The 20,753-nt window shown below is 37.7% G+C and overlaps 1 protein-coding gene across 1 annotated transcript in view; it reads right to left on the bottom strand.

Moving 5' to 3' along the window:
* The window catches only part of KLB (klotho beta), a gene marked incomplete at its 5' end in the record, with an annotated part of 33,677 nt that overhangs the window by 10,315 nt on the left and 2,609 nt on the right, over positions 1-20,753 (bottom strand). Inside the window, one exon of the mRNA XM_081304878.1 lies at positions 1,857-2,364. Within this exon, the coding sequence (XP_081161004.1) occupies positions 1,857-2,364 (508 nt within the window). The remainder of the gene's footprint in view (positions 1-1,856; positions 2,365-20,753) is intronic.

Below are 20,753 nucleotides of genomic sequence, written 5' to 3'. Positions count from 1 at the left end.
CTCATAAATGAATGGCACAAAGGATCAAATGAAAAATATTACTGATATTTAGTGTGGAGATCTGTGACAGGGAGGCATGATAATTTCTACAACCCTCTGGGACTAATGCAGATGTCTGCTAATGACCAAGAGTTTCTCTCACTTCAAATTTGGTTTTGTTCCCATTTGTGGACAAACTATCCATTCTAAGAAACTGTTCTTCAGGGACTGAAAAGTCAATTCTTAGAAGTAGCATAAGTCTGTGTAGATATAAGGAGGTAAAAGAGACAAGGTGATGTAAGAGAATGAGCTCTGACTGGGCCCAAGGGCAGGGGGCCCAGGGTCTTGCCCTGCTGTGTTCCTGGGAGGGTGCTATTGGGCAAGTTTCTTGGCCTCAGTTTCCTTGTTTGCAAACAGAATATATTGGAAAGGATGATCTCTAAGGGCCTTTCTAGCTTTAAAACTGTGAATTAGTAACTTGCAGGAATTGGGTAAACATAAATTGTGAATAGCAACATAAGCAACACAAACAATTCCCATATTAAAATTCCCACATTAACCCTGGTTTTCCCTCCCTCCCTCCCTCTTTGTTTCTTTCTTTCTACATTCTGACAGTACCTGGGGATTGAACCCAGGGCTTCCTACATGCTAGGCAAGTGCTCTACCACTGAATTACATCCCCAGCCCACTCTGAATCATTTTCCTTAATCATTTCTATTTTAGAAATGCCTCAGTTTTGCATTTTGGGGGTTTATCACTGACATTCTTTCCCTAAAAGGTGGAAAATCCATGGCAAAAGATTCCAAGAGGTAGAATGGACACCTCTTCTGCCCTAGTGCAGAGAACTTGACCCAGGACCTGTGGGCAGTATCCTCTGCTCTGAGGTCCCTCTTGTGCATGTGGCTTGTGACTGGGTATAGCTCTTCCATGCTGTTCCTTCTTGCAATCTGGAACAGCAGAATTGGGGCAGTCTTGCTCTCCCTGAGGACCCTCCCTGAAGGTTCTCTCCTGAAGAAGCTGGGATTTTCCTGTAGACTAATGACTTCTAAAAAGAGCTACAGAGTTTTAGCAAGATCCACAAAGAATTCCTTTATTGGATGAAAGGAGCCCAATTCTTTAGGGAATAAAACCATCATAACCTGAGCTTGACTTTGGTTCCATTGTTTCAGTCCACCTGAAGGTGTCCTGCTTCAGTAATGGAAAAGGAATGAGGAGATATGTTGAGGTCAGAGGAAATCACTAGGATTAATAGAAATTTCTCAGTTTTGTCTCCAGACCTTTTATCATTCAGTCACATAATAAAAGAGAAAATGGATCACAATTTCGAGAAGCATCTTAGAATAAAGTAAAACCCAATAGGGAACTTTAAACTTATCTCTTTTAGCATTGTATCATTTATAAAGAATAAAACATCATATTCCTAACAATTAAAGGTCTACCTGTAGTCTGAAATTATTTTGACCTTAAACTTTTATTTAAGAAAGGACATAAAGCTGGGCATGGTGGTGCACACCTGTAATCTCAGTGACTCAGGAGGCTGAGGCAGGAGGATCGAGAGTTCAAAGTCAGCCTCTGCAAAAGTGAGGTGTTAAGCAACTCAGTGAGACCCTTTCTCTAAATAAAATACAAAATAGGGCTGGTATGTGGCTCAGTGGTTGAGTGCCCTTGAGTTCAATCCCTGATTTCCACCACCCCCGCACCCCCCCCCCAAAAAAAAAAAAAAAAAGAAAGGGCATGGGAATAATACTTAAAAGTTCTATCAACATTGTACAATATGAAATAAACCCACAACAACAATGATTACACATTCAAAGGGGATTTTAAATATCCTATAAGGATCCAACATTTTTAAAAATTTGAGCTAATGTGCAACCCACCTTGAAGAACCTGGTTGAGGAATTTCTTCATCATGTAGATGGCTGTGGTGTCTTCTGTCTTCACATAACTGTCCGTGAACCAACCATTCTCAGTAATCAAGATTCGGGGGTTACCGTATTCCAGTTTAATCCAGTTCAGCACTTTTCTTAAATTGAGTGACAAAATTTGTCCCATTTTATCTATGGTGTTTGGGGGCTTGAAATTGTTGGGTCCAAAGGAAAAGGCAAAGAAGTCAGCCGTGCCCCTTACCTCCTCCTTCTCCGCTTCTGAGAAAAGGGGTAGAATGGAGAGTGACTTCTTCATGGTATCTGGATAGTCGCCATTCCCATGAATAGGGGTGGCAAACCATCCGAGCACAGAAACCATGGATTCTTGGCACATGCTCACATCCATCGTGTTTTCTGTCCTGTTTGGCTCAATCCAATGGGATCCCAATGTGATCGATACATAACCTTTCTGATGTGGGCGGAAATTTCTGTTGTAGTTATGCCAAACTTTTGAATGAGCCTAATAAGAAGAAAATATCATTGACCTTTATTGTCCTTACAAGGGTTGTAAAACGACTGATGATACAAGGTAAAATGGCTAATAATAGAGCTCACCACCTAAGAAAATAGTTGTGAGGACTGAATGAATTTAACATATGTGAATGGCGTTAGAACAGTGTCTGGTACAGAGTAAACACTCTTCAGGTCTCTGGTATTATTTCCATTATTATAAAAGGATGGCAGGCATTGCCCGAGGCAGAAAACCAATGGAAAGAGTGTGGGCTCTGGCAGCACACCTGGGCTTGAAGTTCATGTATACTGTGTGGCATGAAGCAAGTCACTTAACATTTCTGAAATCTCTTACAGCCCAGCTGTAGAATGAGACTGATAATGTAGCATGAGATTAATAATACTAATATCCTTTGTAAGGTTGATGTCAGATTTAGAACTAATGCATGTATAAAATAAGTGGCATAGGACTGGGGTTGTGGCTCAGTGGTAGAGCACTTGCCTAGCATGTGCGAGGCCCTGGGTTCAATCCTTAGCACCACATAAAAATAAATAAAATTAAGGTATTAAAAAAAATTGTGGCATAGAATAGAGCACATAGAAGTACCACCAAAAGATGGATCTTATTATTACTGGTCCTCCTAGAGTTTACATTTCCAGGTGAGCTCTCTTGTAACAGAGTCCATTGATCAGTTTCAAGTCTATTTAATAGATACTTACTGGCACTTACTGAATGTGTGGCTTAAGAAGCTGAAGTATGACATGGGAACTTGTTCTCAGGAAGCTACTCATTGGGAAAATAAGACTGAAATATGATGAAGAGAAACATATAAAAATATATAAAATAAAACATTAAAAGAAAATGTAACCAAAAGCTAGAAGATATAGTTCAGCAAAAAGCCATGAGCTATGGCTGAAGGAGGAACAAATGTTAAGGACTCAAATTAAGGATTCCTGGTTCGTTAAATGCCCAAAGTCACTTCTCTGTACTGGTCAACCATGGAATTGTCCTTTCTCTATACCATAGTTACTGCTCTTCCCCTCAGAATTTGACTTGTTTGCCTCTTTTTTTTAAATCTTTTTTTTTTTTTTTAGTTGTAGGTGGACACAATTCCTTTATTTCCTTTATTTTATTTATTTATATGTGGTGCTGAGGCTGGAACCCAGGGCCTCATGTGTGCTAGGTGAGCGAGCACTGCACCTCTGAGCCGCAACTTCAGCCCCACTTGCTTGTCTCCTGATGTCTCTCCCCACATCTCTCAATTTCTTATCTATTTGACAAATGCAAACTCTTGTTTATTTATTGTGGTACTGGGAATTGAATGCAGGGTCTCATACATGATAGGCAAGAAGAAGCTCTACACTGGGCTCTATCTCCAGCCCTTTTTATTTTATTTGGAGACATGGTCTCACTAAGTTGCTCAGGCTGGCCAGGAGCCACTGATCCTCCTGCCTCAGCCTACCAAGGAGCTGGGATTGCAGGTGTGCACCACAATACCTGGCCAAATCCTTGTTATTTTTAACCTATGATGCCCTTTTAGTTTTGTTCCTTAGCTTTTCTTTTGCTCAAAGGTGATGTTTATATCAGGACAAACCATTTGAAACTGCCTTTTTGTAGGTCAAAAATAATCAAATATGAACAATGAATTCAAACTGGTTAGATCTTATGAGCTTGAAAATGTTCTATAAATCCTGTTAGGGTGGGGAAAATTTGTGTTGATGTAAGGGGTGAGGATTCCAAAACTGGTGCCATCCTCCTTAATGCAAGGAAAGCTAATTTAAATCATTCCTTGGAAGATTTTCTACAGGTGTAGATGCCTTGAGGCATCTCTGATCTTACTAGATTTTCACTGGGAGATCCTGGAAACACCTAGAAATTTTTTTCTTTTCTTTCTTTTTCTTTTTCTTTCTTTCTTTTTTTAAATTCTTTTAGTTGTATACAATGCCTTTGTTTTTATTTATTTATTTTTATGTGTGCTAAGGATCTAACCCAGGGCCTCGCACGCACTAGGCGAGCACTCTATCGCTGAGTCACAACCACAGCTCTGGAAATCTTTTTTTTTTTTTTTTTTAATTTTTTTTTTAAATTCCTTTTTTTTTTTTTAAGAGAGAGTGAGAGGGGGACAGAGAGAGAGAGAGAGAGAGAGAGAGAGAGAGAGAGAGAGAGAGAGAGAGAATTTTAACATTTATTTATTTTTTCTTAGTTCTCGGGGGACACAACATCTTTGTTGGTATGTGGTGCTGAGGATCGAACCCTGGCCGCACGCATGCCAGGCGAGCGCGCTACCCCTTGAGCCACATCCCCAGCCCTCTGGAAATCTTTAAGAACATTTTCTCTCATAATAATTTAGACTCTAGCCTCCTGTCTTCCTCTGACTTGAGGTCAGAGCTTCTGGAAGGAATCACAGAGGAGCAGGGAACACATGGCATACAGCCTTACATGGTCTTAGCCACTCTGTGGAATTTTCTGGGGCTAGAAACACTGAGGAAAATCTTGAAAAGTGTTTTCTTTCTTTTAAAATAGTTTTTAGTGGTGGATGGACACAATACCTTTATTTTATTTATTTTTATGTGGTGCTGAGGATCGAACCCAGGGCTTCGCACATGCTAGGCGAGCGCTTTACTGCTGAGCTACAACCCCAGCCCCTTCTTTCTTTCTTTCCTTTTTATTTTGTTTCAAAATAAAAAGCGCATTACTAGGATTCAGGTGGGGGCAGGGGTGTTCTTTGCTTTATTCTCATTGTTCATTTCATCTCTCGGTAGCTTGAGTGCTTTCATCCATAGAGAACACAGTGACCAGCAGCTCTCTTCAGGGCTGTCATGTGCCTCTGATATGTACCCAGAAAAGCACCACACATGTGTAAACTAGCTGCCTTGCAAATAAGATACTACAGATGCTAAAGGGAGGGTGAGATACCATCAGCATCAATGTATTAACCTAGTCCTAATTGGAATCAGCATGCCTAATAGGGAAAAACAGGGCAGGAGAATTTATTCAAAAAAGATGAAATAGTTACCTACTTCAGAAATTATACGAAAGATGACCTAGGCTGTGATAAGAATTTTGGTTCCATAAGAATTTAAATGAGACACAGTGCAGCATAGAGAGCAACAGGCATATTATACCTCAGCAAGGCCTTTCCCACCTCTTTTCTGGATACCCATATGCATGTATTATCATACTCCAAGGTGACCTTCATGTTCCACTGTGTCTCTTTCACCATTGCTGCTGTTTGCATAGGCTATCAAGGTATCTAAGGTTATCTTTACTCAGGGTTGAAGACAGCCTCTCCGTTCTCAGTCGAGAATGGGGGAGGTTCTCTCTGTGGTAAATATGGTTATACCTTGGTCCTTTTGCCAAGTCACAAGGTAAAAATGTTTTGCTCCGAGATAGTGAATTTGACACAAATCTTGATGAAACAGGGATATCTACAGTCCTCATAAATTACACTCATAAAGGAGTTCTGTTGGAAAGACTAAAACAGGATTCGTAGAATGCAAACTGGGCCCAGCACCCTTGCACAGCAGCATGGACAGTTCCCCAAGGTTACCCACTATCTTGCACAAGGCCATCTACCTTTGGAATGATGAGTTAAGGGAGCTTCAGCCTTTGTTCTTTAGATTCCCTAGCTTAACAGGGAAGTGAGCTGTTTTTTCCTTTTGAGCCAGGTCTCAGGGGCCCATGTCATTGAGACAGTGAGGCGGGATGGGAGGCTAATATCTCTTTTGGTTCCCTCCTCCAGTCCAACATGCCTGCTGCCTTTGATACCCCTGGAAGTACAGACTCAGATAAATTCTGTGGATGATAGGAAACAAATAAGATAGCAGGCACAACTTAAGAAAGAGATGAGGAGAGGGTTAGAGGTCAGGAGAACATGAAGGGCATTGGTGGAAAGGATGGAGTGAGGACAAATGCACAAACTCAGCACATCACACATGGGCATTAAAGGAACTCTCAATCCTTTGCCAAAAGTTAAATTTTCCATATCTTTGCATGATTTTAGTCATGTTTCTTCATGTGAACTGTAAACTAGTCTGTTATTAAAAAGCTACTTACTAAAAGTATTAAATAAAAATTGCTAAAGAAAATTTATTTAAAAGCTCCCAAATCATAACAATGTTTTCATATTTCTGTGTTCCTGTTCAGCCTTTCCAAATACATTTCCCAGTTAAAATCACTTTAAACATTTCCCATGTTATTTTAGTTTCATAATTATCTTAATAGTATCACAATTCAACAGTTTAATAAAATATGATTTACTTTGGCATCTCTCTTTTAATAGAAATTGATTTTTTTTTTTTTTTTGTGGTGCTGAGGAGGGAACCCAGAGCCTTGTGAATGCTAGGCAAGTACTCTACCAGAAGAACTGTATCCTCAGCCCAAAATTAACTTGTTTTTATTCATTCTTTTCTCCTGTGATAAATAATATAATAACAACTAACTTTGTGCATATAGCTTTTAATTTATTTGAATTATTTCCTTTTGGTAATCCTAGGAATGGACTTTATTTTTTTTGTCCTGGGGATTGAACACAGTGGAAGTTACCACTAAGCTATGTTGAGACAGGATCTTGCTAAATTGCTGAGGCTGGCCCAGAACTTGCAATCCTCCTGCCCCAGCTCCTGAGTCACTGGAATTATAGGTATGTGCCACCATGCGTGGCTGGACTATTTATTTATTTATTTATTAAAAATACCTATTTTTCAGTTGTAGTTGGACACAATACCTTTATATTATTTATTTATTTATTTATTTTTTATGTGGTGCTGAGGATCGAACTCAGGACCTTGCACGCGGTAAGCGAGTGTGCTACTGCTGAGCCATAATCCCAGCCCAGGATTATTTAGTTTTTAAATTGTATTAAATTCCCAAATTGCTTCCTATACTTTTTTTTTTTTCCCATTGGTTTCAGTGTTCTTTGACCATCTGTTGCAAAACACTGATAGCTTTATTTGTGAATAAATGGCCTTTGAGAATGACATAAAGGTGTTACTCACCTACATGGTCCTATAGGGGAAATGAATGACACTGGTCTGGCAAGTGGGAGACCTGAGCTCTAGTGCTGGTTCTGCTACTCATAAGCTTTATGATCTCAAACAAATCATTTCCCTCTCAGAGATCCCCATTTCCTCCTTCATTATACAGAGCTAAAAATAAATACTCTAGAGAACTATTGTGAAGATCTAATGAGACCACAGAGGTGAAGACCCTATGAAAGTGTAAATGTGAAGTACTTTGAAATAGAAAGTTGAAAATAATTCAACTTGCTATGAAAAATCACAATGGAAATATGATGGGGCATGAAGAGTCTCCTGCAGGTTGCTTTTAAGCCCTTACCTTTCCCGTTTTTGCAGGTAGACGTTTGTCCTTGTTTATTATTCGTAGTGGTTTGAGTTTCATTCGTTGTCCTTTTGGACTGGGATTAATCTCAATTTGATTCTGTTTTCATCTATTCAGCACTTATTTGTGTGTGTGTGTGTGTGTGTGTGTCAAGTTTTATGCTAATTACAAATGTTCCTCTTCCAGATTATTTAACATTAATTTATCCTGAATTCCACACATATTTATTGACTGGTTAATGAAGGCAAACTTTAGTGTGCATTGCTAAAAACGTATGTGACTATTATTGCCTTAAAGTACATCATTATGTAACCATTATTTACTTAAATTTTTTGACAATCTTAACTTCTCTTGGAAAATATATTTTACTTTCATTAATTTTAGGAGACAATTCAGTATTAACAAAAGTTACCACCTTTGGGCTAGGGATGTGGCTCAGTGACAGAGTGTTTGCCTAGAGTGCCTGAGGCCCTGGGTTTAGTCCCCAGCATCATAAATAAATAAATAAATACAATTATTGCTACCTTTCATAAGAAGAATATTGTACCCATTCTATTCCCCCCACCTCCTGCCCAAGCTCTGGTGATTGAACTCAGACACATTCTATGAGTAAGTTATATTCCCAGCACCCACTGCCTCTTTTTTTTGAGACTGGATCTCACTAGGTTGCCCAGGCTGCCCTCCAATTTGCAATCCTTCCTCAACCTACTGAGTAGCTGAGATTACAGGCTTGTGCCACAGTGCCAAGCCTGAAATAATATTTTAAGCAACATAAATGTTATTACACAGCTATAATAACATTTATGTTAGCTTCAGTAAAATTGAAGCTAAAATGGCCTGAGTTGCTGACTTGAAGCCTTTCCTCAGAATTTAAGAACAAAGAGTTAAAGATAGTCAATATAGAAGCCACCCTGGAAATTATAAATAATGTATTATTATAATAATAAAAATAAGACCTACCATTTTCAGGGCCTGCAGCAAAGGCAGATTTATCATGACTAATGAAGCTAAGCTTCAGGGCCTTTCACTGACCCAGGTCCTTGGTGATGTTCTATGTGGATTGGAAAACCAGGCTACAATTGGACACATTTCTAGGTAAGAATTTCTGGTATTCCTGCAAGGTCCTTAGGAAAAAAAGGTATCTGACCTTTCAAGTCTGAAGTAATTTTTTTGTGATATTTTTCTCATTTATAAGTGTCAGGGGCTGGGGATGTGGCTCAAGCGGTAGCGCGCTTGCCTGGCATGCGTGCGGCCCGAGTTCGATCCTCAGCACCACATACCAACAAAGATGTTGTGTCCGCCAAGAACTAAAAAATAAATATTAAAAATTCTCTCTCTCTCTCTCTCTCTCTCACTCTCTCTCCTCTCTCACTCTCTCTTTAAAAAAAAAAAAAGTGTCAGGCCCACAAAACTTGGATCCACACCTGGCCTAGGACCTTTATTTTTTGTTAGTTTTGCAGTACTAGGGATTGAACCCAGGGATGCTCTACCACTACACTATCTCCAGTCCCTTTTAGTTTATGCTCAGGCTGGCCTCAAACTTGTGATCCTCCTGTCTCACCCTTCCCAGTTGCTGAATTACAGAACATGGGTCACCTATCCTAACTAAAAGCTTCTTAAGTATGGCAACTATCTATTTTGTTCACAGTTGTACACAGGCATAGAATACTTGTTGAATGAATGCTCCTGGTGAATCAGCTATGACCTGTTGTTGATAATACAGCTTCTGCAAGAAGGTCTTACACGTCCCATTTTAGAGAATAAACTGAGACTGGACGGTGATGGTGTAAGGACTTGAACCCAGGGCTCTAATCATTTTTCCCCACCCTCCTGCTTTCCAAATGTCTGCCAGTTCTAAATTTTGAAGCTGTTGGGGAAGGGCTATTTGACATGAACCACAACATATTGTTATAAATTTTTATTTTTTAAAATGTATTTGGCTATTAAAAGAACTAAATAGTCCCAGAAAGAAACTACAACACCCCACTCTTGCATGCTGAGAAGAAAATATATTTATGTATTACTGGAAATCAGGACAATCATAAAGGTCATGGAGGACCTGCCAGCCAATTTGGGGTGTTTAGAAAACCATGTGGTTATCCAAGTGCCCAGCACAGCGTGTAACATGCCTCTTTCCTAGAATCAGCGAAGTTGATATTACTGGTGTCAGAGGCTAACTGAATTCCTTTGGGATCACCCCTACATAGATTGCCTTTCCCTGAGGACGGTGTTGTTTATACCACTGTAATTAGACTGGAAGGACAGAGACTGCTCTGCCTACATAGCATTTTGGACAGTGCCAACTTCAAATAATAGTGGAATGGTTCTTAAAGTCTTAAAGACTTTGATGATCAAATAAATTGAATAATGATTGCATTAAGAGCCATCAAGTTTGCTTCTTCTTCTTTTTCTTTTCTTTCTTTCTTTTTTTTTTTTTTTTTTTTTTGGCGGAGGTGGAGATTTGGCAGAGGGTCTTAAGAACTCATAGCTTCAATGATGCCTTTATCCTGCTTCACTAGCTGGGGCATCCCCTCACTGTCTAAGGGGGAGCTCATCAGCATTTTCTTATGGTTCATTCTTTTCCTTTCAGAAAGTTATATACAATCAGCAAAAAACAAGTTTGTTTGCAGTGCTGTGGATTAAACCCAGGAGGGCCTCTCACATGCTAAGCAAGCCCTCTACCACTCAATTATATCCCAGATCCTATCTGGCTATTGTTTCAGAGTAACCTGTTTTCAGTTTTTGTCCATTTGCTTAAATTCAAGCCTACAAATATTTATTCAATAAACATAAGGTACTGCAGTAGACATTTAGAAAAAAAGATTAATAAGACAGGCTTTGTCTTCAGATAAGCTGTTACATCTAATAGGATAAAGACCCACAGAAATAATAGAATAAAAGCAATATACGTCTACATTTTGATTAGCCAGAAATGATAACTAAAGTGAAATGATCAAATTTTATTTAAAAAAATGACAATATGTATGTGTTTATGTATACATAGACAAAAATTTGAACAGGTTATTAGCAGTGGGGTATGCAGTTAAAGAGTAAGGAAAACAGGGGACCTTTCATTTTTAGTGAAAAATGATATATCTTAATATCTTTCTGTATTGTTTGTTTTCTAATAAAAATGCATTATTTTTATAATTTAGAAAAGTCGAGAGAAGTGATTGAAACAGTTTGTCAGTGAATATTTCTTCTTTTGATACTGGGTATTGAACCCAGGGATGTTCTACCACTGAGCTACACCCCCAGCTCCTTAGCCCCCCCTTTTTTTATTTTGAGACAGTTTTTTTGCTAAGTTACCCAAACAGGTCTCAAACTTGCAATTCTCCTCTCTTAGCCTTTCTAGTTGCTGGGATTTCAAGCATGTGCCACTATGCCTGGCTCTGTCAGTAAAGTCAGTTGCTTTATGCTCATACTCTTCGGTTCCCCCAAATTCTCAAAATCTCAAAGAAAAAAAATAGGAACATAAAAATAAAATTCAGTTATTCTATTTTTGTATTAATAATATATTTTAGGGGCTGGGGTTGTGGCTCAAGCTGTAGAGAGCTCGCCTAGCATGTGCAAGGCCCTGGGTTCAATTCTCAGCACCATATAAAAATAAATAAACAAAATAAAGGTATTGTATCCAACTATAACTAAAAAATAAATATTAAAAAAAGAATATATTTTGGGGCCTGGGGATATAGCTTAGTTGGTAGAGTGCTTGCCTTGCATGCATAAGGCCCTGGGTTTGATCCCCAGCACCGCCCCCCCCCAAAAAAAAAAAAGAACATATTTTACCCCATAATAATTTGTTGATGTTCAAAACAAGGTAGAAGGAGGCCATTATCTTGAAAGAAGAATCAATAACAGTAACCCCTTGCCCTTTATTTAAGACTTAGTCACATAATCTCTGAACAAGATAAGACACTAGAAAACCAAGCAGCAAAGTCTCTTAACTACTAAAAGATACCAGCTTTCATCAATCTCTGAGTTTTTCCAAAACATCTTTTAAGTAACATCAATAGCTCACCCAAAGACTACTTTACTTACTTCTGTGATTCACTCTACAATAAGTTAGAGGGTTCTGGTCTATTTTCAACATCTCTGCTGCTTTATAGCAACAGAATTGTTGTTAATGTTCAGCTATTGTAATACTATCTTTTTCTGTTGACATAGAATATTTTTATAGACTATTTTCTAATGTTGAGTTTTCTCAACCCCCGACTTTATATTTGCAATTAAATTACTTATTTCATGTTACAAAGTAATGTCAGTTTTCCCTTAATTCATTGCTTCATTGTATCCGGATCATTTCCATTACTTACTATATTTTTTGATCTTCTGTTGGGCCTAATTTTCCATGTATGAGAGTATTTATATCAAATCAAGCTGTTTAAATAGAATTAAAATATTATTCTAAAAGCATTTATAATTACATTTATTTAAACTTTTGTTAATCATTCACTAAAGTATAACTTTTTCTACTTAATGGCTAGAAAAGTAAATATTGCTCTCTTGAAGGCTTTCTAATACCAATTTTGGCCTGCAAATTGTTTTTTTACATGACTTATAACTAAAAAAAATATAATTAGATTGTAGAAACTGTTTTTGGCAATTCTCCATGCACAGTTTTTATCACTTATTCAAATTTGATTAAAATCGTCTATACAAGTACTAATTTTAACTTGTCTGGTCGTATTTCTTGTATTTTGTTAGAGACATCTTGGGTCCTAATGGAGATGGTTGGGATTATAATATAGGAATTCTGCATTAGTTAATTAATAAATGTGTTAACTCATTTATTTAAACTCTAAATGATATTGTTGAGGGCACACATATGTGATTTAATATCACTTTAATGGGATGCTGAAGTTTCAAGCAAATAAAAATTAAAATCACATGAACAGGCTGGAGGTATAACTCCATGGTAGAGTGTGTGTCTAGCGTGGGAAGTCCTGGGTTCCGTCCCTAGCACCTCACACAAGTACAATTAGGATGGAATGTCAAAAGCTATCTGTAATAATTGTCTCAATCCTTCCTTTTAAGAACCAAGATCATATAGTGTTGTTTCATCTTCTCTCCTCCTTTTTCTTCTTTTGATATAGAAAGGGAAAGTAGTGGAAGGTAGAAAGTAATAAGGTTTTTTGTTTTTGTTTTTTGTCTTCATTTTTCTGTCATTGGCTATTTTTTTTTTTAGTTATAAAACTTAGAAAAAGTTAATTTTGTTATGTTATTCTCTTTCTGTTTTTCTTTTGGTACCAGGGATTGAACCTAGGTGCTCTTTATCACTGAGTCACATCCCCAGCCCCATATAAATAAATAAACATTATATATTATAATTTTATTTATTTATTTTCTTTAGAAACAGGGTTTCACTGAATTGCTTAGGGACTGGCTTTGAACCTGAGATCCTTCTGTCTCAGCCTCCTGCCTCAGCCTGCCGTGCCACTGGGATTACAGGTGGGTGCCTGTAATGTGTGCCTGTGATGTAATAATGCCTGGTATATTATTCTCTTTCAACCCAACTCTAACAAGAGAGTTTTAAAAAATCCTCCTTTTTTCTTTTTTTTATTTTTTAATACTGGGGATTGAACTCAGGGCATACTACCACTTGGCTATACCCCCAGTCTGTACATACATATATTTGGATATAGGGTCTTGCTAAGTTGTAAAGGCTGAACTCAAATATGCAATCTTGACTCAGTGTTCAGAGTAGCTGGTATTATAGGCATGCAGTACCATGCCCTGATAAAAATTCCTTGTTTTTGTTTTATTGAACCTATGAGCACTTATCCACTTAACCACATCCCCAGCCCTTTTAAATTATTTTTTAAAAATTTGAGACAGAATTTTACTAAGTTAGCTAGGGCCTTGCCATTAAGGCTGGTTTGAAATTGCAATCCTCCTGCCTCAACCTCTGAGTTGCTCGGATTATAGGCATGTGCTACCATGCCTGGCCCTGGGGTCTTCTTAAATATCAATTTAAGAAAGCAGTTGCAAAGCTGGAGTTGTGGCTCAGTGGTAGAGCATTTGTTTAGCAAGTGTGAGGCATTGCATTTGATTCTCAGCACCACATAAAAAAAATAAATAAAGATATTTTGTCCATCTACAACTAAAAATATTTTTTAGAAAAGAAAGCAGTTGCATTAACATGTTGACAAAGAAGGCTTGGCTAGTAATCATACAAATACAGAACCTTTAAGAGAACTATGTAAAGATGGTTGTTTTATTTTTCATTACCTTTAAATATAAAATGATATTTTTACCTTTTTTTTTTTTTTTTTTTTGGTACCAGGGATTGAACCCAGGGATGTTTAACTACTGAGCACATATCCAGCCCATTTTTTTTTTTTTTTTTTTTTTACATTTTATTTAGAGACAGACTCTCTCTAAATTGCTGAAGTCTGGCTTTAAATTCGAGATCCTTCTGCCCTCAGCCTCCTGAGTGGCTGGGATTTCAGGTGTGTGCCATTGGTCCAGGCTTTACTTTTTACTTTTTTTAAATGGAAATTGTCATATTACATTAAAATAGAAAGAACATAATGAAGCCTCATAAATACACCATATAGCTTTAACAGTTATCCAAATTCTGCTTGTTGTTCCAAGATTGTTTTCAATGTAAATATTCTCACAGGTTGGAGATATAGCTCAGTGGTAGAGTGCTTGCCTAGAATGTGCAAAGCCCTGAGTTTAATCCCTAGCACACATTTTTTTTTTTTTAGAAACAAATGCACATAATTGATTTGTGTGTGTTGAAAAGACTGTATGTTTATACCTCTGCATGTGTACACATATGGAATTCATTTCTGGCCCATTGCAGGTTTAAATCCTTTCTGGGACAAGGTAGATCTTCCCCCAAATTGAAAGCAATCAATTTATATAACAAATACCTGATGCATGTCCAGCATTGTGTGTTTGAGGAATGCCAAGAAATGTTAAAAGAGAGTTCCTCAGGAAGGTGGGAAAACAGGGAGGAAATACAGTCTTATTTTTCTGGTGATGGGGATTAAACCCAGGGCCTCAAGCATGCTAAGCATGCATTCTACCACTGAGCTTCACCCCCTTCCAAAGAATACCAATCTAATCCGTGGTGCAGGAACAGCTTGGTGAGGCCTTGACCTAAGGTAAAGTTTCCCAATATTGTTTTTTGTCTTAAGAGTTTCTTTGAACATATTAAGCAATCTCTTGAATCCCTGAGGAATGTTGAAAATAATTTCATCATTTAAGTGTGGTATACAAAAAAACATTGACATATATTGTTTATAGCCTATTTTATTGAAGACTGTATAGTTTATTTTCAAGTATTAATTATGAATACTTAAAGTGCTAGTAATACATAAACATATATTGGCATTTTCTTAGTTAAAAATAATGCTCATTATTTAAATTCTTCTACTTATGTAAGAAAAAGCATTTTATGACATTTTTAATGACATACTGTGTTTGGTTTTGGTACTAAGTGTACACCAAAGTGCTGCGTAAACTTACACAATTCAGTGTTTTTTTGTTTGCTTGTTTTTTGGTGGGGTAAGGGATTGAACCGAGGGCCTTGTGCACACAGGGCAAGCACTCTACCAACTGAGCTATATCCCCAGCCTTCAGCGGTGTTTTCTTTTCTTTCTTTCTTTCTTTTTTTAATCTATTTTTTAGTTATAGGTGGACACAATATCTTTATTTTATTTTATTTTTTATGTGGTGCCAAGGATCAAACCCAGTGCCTCACACATACTAGGCGAGCGCTCTACCTCTGAGCCACAACCCCAGCCCCACCCTCAGTGGTGTTTTCTAAGCCTATTACACCTACCATTTTTTATATAGTAGATGACATTAGGTGGAGCAAAGTTGAGAAATTAGTATTTAAATGTTATGTATTATTTGGGGGTATTAAAAATATTGGTCCTCCATTTATTGTAGGATATAAATTTTTCCTTCAGAATATTTTTTTCTTTGAGGTACTAGAAACTGAACTCTATCACTGAGCTACATTCCCAGCTCTTTTTATTTTACTTTGAGATGATCTTACTAAATTGCCCAGGAAGGTCTTGAATCTGTGATCCTCCTGCCTTAGCCTCCCGAGTCTCTGGTATTATAGGTGTCCAAACTTTTTTTTTTTTTTTTTGGTACCAGGGATTGAACCCAGGAGGACTTAACTACTGAGCCACATATCCAGCCCTTTTTAAAAATATTTTATTTAGAGACAGGGTCTTGCTAAATTGCTGAGGCTGGCTTTGAACTCTTGATCCTCCTAGCTGCTGGGATTACAAGTATGCACCACCATACCCAGTCAAAAATAAAATTTTAAAGGGATGGGGATATAGTTCATTGTACAGTGCTTGTCTAGCATGTGTGAGGCCCTGGGTTCAATCCCCAGCACCAAACACCTAGGAAAAAAAAAAGACTAAAAGAAAATTTTAAATAAAAGCACTTTAGTAAATAAAATAGTACATGTGATATTTGAATACGTGAACAAACGAAAAACCAGAAAAAGGTTCAACATTAAGTGATACCCCCCAAAAACAAAAAACAAAACAACAACAACAACAACAACAACAACAACAAAAACCCCAGAAACTTTGTAAAACAATGTATGGCATCGAAAATGAGTAAAAATTTATTATATAGCATTTTATTTAAATTCTTGAAATTTGTTTAAAAGAATAGAACAAGATTTTTTTTTAAGTTAGTATAATGTTTTGTTCATAAATAACTAACAGGCTGGCATAGTGGTGCACTCCTGTAATCCCAGCAATTTGTAAGGCTGAGACAGGAGGATAGAAAGTTCAAAGCCAGCCTCAGCAACTTAGCGAAGCCTTAAGCAACTCAGGGAGACTCCTAAATAAAATACAGAAAGAAAGAAAGAAAGAAAGGAAGGAAGGAAGGAAGGAAGGAAGGAAGGAAGGAAGGAAAGGGCTATGGCTCAGTGGTTAGTTGCCCCTGAGTTCAATCTCCCATATAAATAAATAAATAAATAAATAAATAAATAAATGTATGTTAATGTGAAAGATGATGAGGCAGGAGTATCGCGAGTTCAAACCAAGCTTCAGCAACTTAGTGAGGCCCTAAGCAACTCAGTGAAACTCTGTCTCTAATAAAATATAAAAAAGGCCTGGGGATGTGGTTTGGTGGTTAAGTGCCCCTGGGTTCAATCCCTGGTGCCCGCCCCCCCAAAAAAAAAGAAGAAGAAGAAGAAGAAGAAATGGTTTGAGGCAGCTCTCTCAAGTATTTCACAAATAATACCAAGCCAGTAGGGGTAGTAAACCCAGTAGGTGAAAAACCTGGTAGCAGGAGTGTGAATGGGAGGAATGGGAGAGTGGGGATGGGGATGAGGTAGGTAGAGGCCAGGGCTGCTGCTAAACATCCTACAACGCAAGGGACAGTCCACTACAATGAAGAATTATCAGGTCCAAATGTCAACAGTGCTGAGGCTGAGAAACTCTTGCACTGTATCTATGAAAGATGACATGTTAGCTGGATGTTCTGGTGTAGGCCTGCAGTCCCAGATGCTGAGGCAGCTGAGGCAGGAGGATCACTTGAGCCCATTAGTTTGAGAGACCAGCCTAGACAACTTGGCAAGACACAATCTCAAAAAAGAAAAAAAGAAAAAGATTAAACTCATGAAATGTTCAAACTGTCATGGAGGCTGACGGTATTTAGTAGAGTAATGAACTGAATGACTTATGTCTCATGAACAAATTCATTTATCCAAACTTCTGTGAATGATTACTCAGAAGCTCTCAAGTATTCCATTTTAAGAGGAAAATCTACAAATTTGAATTACTATATGAATTTATTGACTTAAAAATAGAATGGAAACAGACATCATTACTGTCATTACTAATGTGAACCCTTGGGGCTTTGCTGAGAGCCAAGAGCCTGGTCCTAATGGGCCAAATCTGTTTATGGAATTGAAAAACCTGAACTTAAGAGAGAGAAATCCTTCCTCTACAAAGGAAAAACTGACATCAAACCACAAGAAGAACTGGATGTGAGAGACGGAGATAAAGCCCACTCTGAGGGTATCCTGGTTACTGAGTCTATTCATCCCTGTAGTCTGGTAACTGAGTCAGGAAATTATCCTTTTTTGCTAAAGACAACTTGAATTAGATCTGTCACCTGCAACCAACAGTGTCTAATACATCACTTGATTAATGTAGGCATATTAATATATTCTTAATATACTTTAAGAATTAGCAATAATGTGATGAAATATGTAGATTGAACTTGACATTTTTTTTTAAATTACAAAGTTTAAGGTAGAAATCCTAAGTTATGCATTCAACCAACATCTATACCCTAATGTATATTAAATATCCTGTGTTAGGTGCTGGGAACATAAAGACAAAATAAAACCAACCCCCCCCCCAAAACAAAACAAACCAACACCATGTTTCCCCTTTCAAGAAACTCTCACTTGAGTTGGGAGGACAGAAAGGTTCCATGCGGTGTGAATGCTACACAGAAGGAAGGACATCTTGTGGGAGTACACAGGAGGGGTACTTAACTCTGATGGGTAGGGAATAACCTAGAGGTGGTAACTGTCTAATAAAACGAGTCTTTTTTTTTTTTTTTTTGTGGTACAGGGGATTGAACCCAGGGTTATGTGCATGGAAGGCAAGCACTCTACCAACTGAGCTATATCCCCAGCCCTGAAGTGAGTCTTAAAGGCCACTAGGTGGGTGAAGCAGGGACTGAGAAGGGCAGTTTAGCCGGAGAGAGCATGCTCCAAGAGGCTGGGTACAAAGGAACAGTAAGGTAAATTTGGTACCTTGGCAGCAGGGAATTAGGATGAAATGTGAGGTGCACGGGGTGGCATTGGCAGTGGGATGAGACAGTGGCCAGAAAGGAGACTGAAGGGGAGGCTGGGGGTTGTGTCTTGACGGCCTTGGTGAAAAATTGAGACTTTACCCTGGAATCTTTGGGGAGCCACTAATGAATTTCATGCAGGTCGTCAACATTGTGTGTATTAGAAACAACACTCTGTAAGGGGGGATAATAATAGTTATCTGGCAAGGTGGCCACAGAGATTATAGGTATTTAAAGTGGTGATTACTGTGCTCAAAGATAGTCAAGTCAAAACATGCACCCTCATTCTATTCTGGACAGTGTTAAAAACTCAAGAGCAGAGCATCCATTAGTAGGTGGGATTATTGAAAAATTTTACCAGAGGTTTAGACTTGCTCCAAGATAATCACCAGATCTGTAATAATGTGACATCTAAATTCCAAGTCAGTCTTGGACCTGACAGACCATTCAGGTTCCCACCAAACCAGGACATTTTAAACTGAGATGGAGTCTTCAAGATCATTCTACAACTAAAGGGTCTCCAATAGTCACTCTGAAATTTTTTCATTATCTGAGAATGGGGGAATAAAGTAGTCTATAACTAACTACCTATTAATTGAGTTTTACTTGAGGCTTATTTAACTCAATGTTTTTGGACTAAAAACAAATGCTAAAGAATGCTTCTTCTGGGTCAAAAGAGGAAAAGTTAAGGAAAAAATACTTCATTGCAACATAAAATATCAAATGAATCTTTTCTATGTTAAAGCAAGGGCAGAGAGGGGGGAAGAGGGACAAGTGGCACCCAGGCTGCCAAACCATTGCACGATTTCTTTCTGGAATGATAGGTCACTGGGTTATGTGGAGAATTTCACTTTGTGACCGATTTCAAGGGACCACTTACAACATTTACTTAGTCTAGTTATTTAGAAATTTTAAGGAGATAAAAGAAATTATTTGGGAAGCAATTATTTAAAAATGAATCTTTCAGTTTAAAAAATTTATGTCCCTATCAGAAAATACTAATTTTGCATTGAAGGCAGAGCTTATCTAAAATTAGATGAAAATGGAAAGCATATGAAAAATACAGTATTTTATTAGTTAAGTGTGAAAGTAATATCCATTTGTTAGTTAATGCTTGTTTCCTCTTTATTTTTACCAGATTGTCAGTTTTTAAGGCTTTAATACTGGAACATGTTTTTTCATGAAAATCATAATTATTAACATTTTTCCAGGTAACTGAAACTCATCAACAATTTAGAATATTTTTTCTTATACGAAGTTTAAATAAACCTATGCCTGGTATGTGTTTACATAGGAAACTTTAAAAAGAATATAGTTTCCTTGGGTTGGGATTATTAGAGGGGAAGAAAGGGGCTAACACTTTTATTTTATATCTTTTGGTACAATCTAATATTTTTAAGCTTACATGAGCATGGATTGTCTTAATAATTAAAAGAGCTAGGGTTGAAGTTGTAGCTCAGTGGTAGAGCACTTGCCTAGCATGTGTAAGGCACTGGGTTCGATTCTCAACACTGGACATAAATAAAATAAAGGTTCATTGACAACTAAAAATGATTTAACAAATAATTAAAAGAGTTCAATTAAAAATGTTTTAAAACATGTGTATCTTAATAGTTATTAAATAGCTATATAAATTTTCTCCTATTTAATTTCTTTTTTTTTATTAAAACAATAAGTTTATTATCTTACAGTTCTATAAGTTAGTCCTCGAGGGCTGGTCTTTCTGGAGGTTCCAGGGAAGAATTCATTTTCTTGTCTTTTTCCAGCTTCTAGTGACGCCTTAGCTAGTGTAGCCTTCTTCCATCTTCAAAATCAGCAACACTGCATCTCCCTGACCAGCTGGAGCTGGGAGGGTGGTCTCTACTCTGAAGTCTCCTGTGAGAGACTGGGCCCCCTAGACAGTACAGGCTAATCTAACTTAAAAACTCTGCAGAGTTCCTTTTGCCATGCAAGATGACATCCCACACTCTGAGGATTAGGACCCAGCCATCTCGGTGGGGCATCATAATGCCTAAAGCAATTCCCAATTTGTAGAGTTCTTGTGGATATTAAATGAGATCATGAAGAAACACAACCAGTATACAGCTTGGCACAGTGAATGCAATGACTACTGTCTGGTTACATCTGAGGAATGCTAGACTTTGGAGGTCTGCTCTCCTAAGAGGCCACTCTCTGGGGAAAGGGGTGGCAGTGCGTTGCTCATACTTGTCATCACTGTACCCCTACCACCATTTGGAATCCATAGTAAAAGTAAAGTAAAAAAA

The sequence above is a fragment of the Spermophilus citellus genome (genome assembly GCF_964194105.1).
Source record: "Spermophilus citellus genome assembly, chromosome: 8".
Classification (NCBI taxonomy): domain Eukaryota; kingdom Metazoa; phylum Chordata; class Mammalia; order Rodentia; family Sciuridae; genus Spermophilus; species Spermophilus citellus.
Note: the sequence above shows the minus strand (reverse complement) of the source record. Positions and strands in the feature narration are given on the sequence as shown.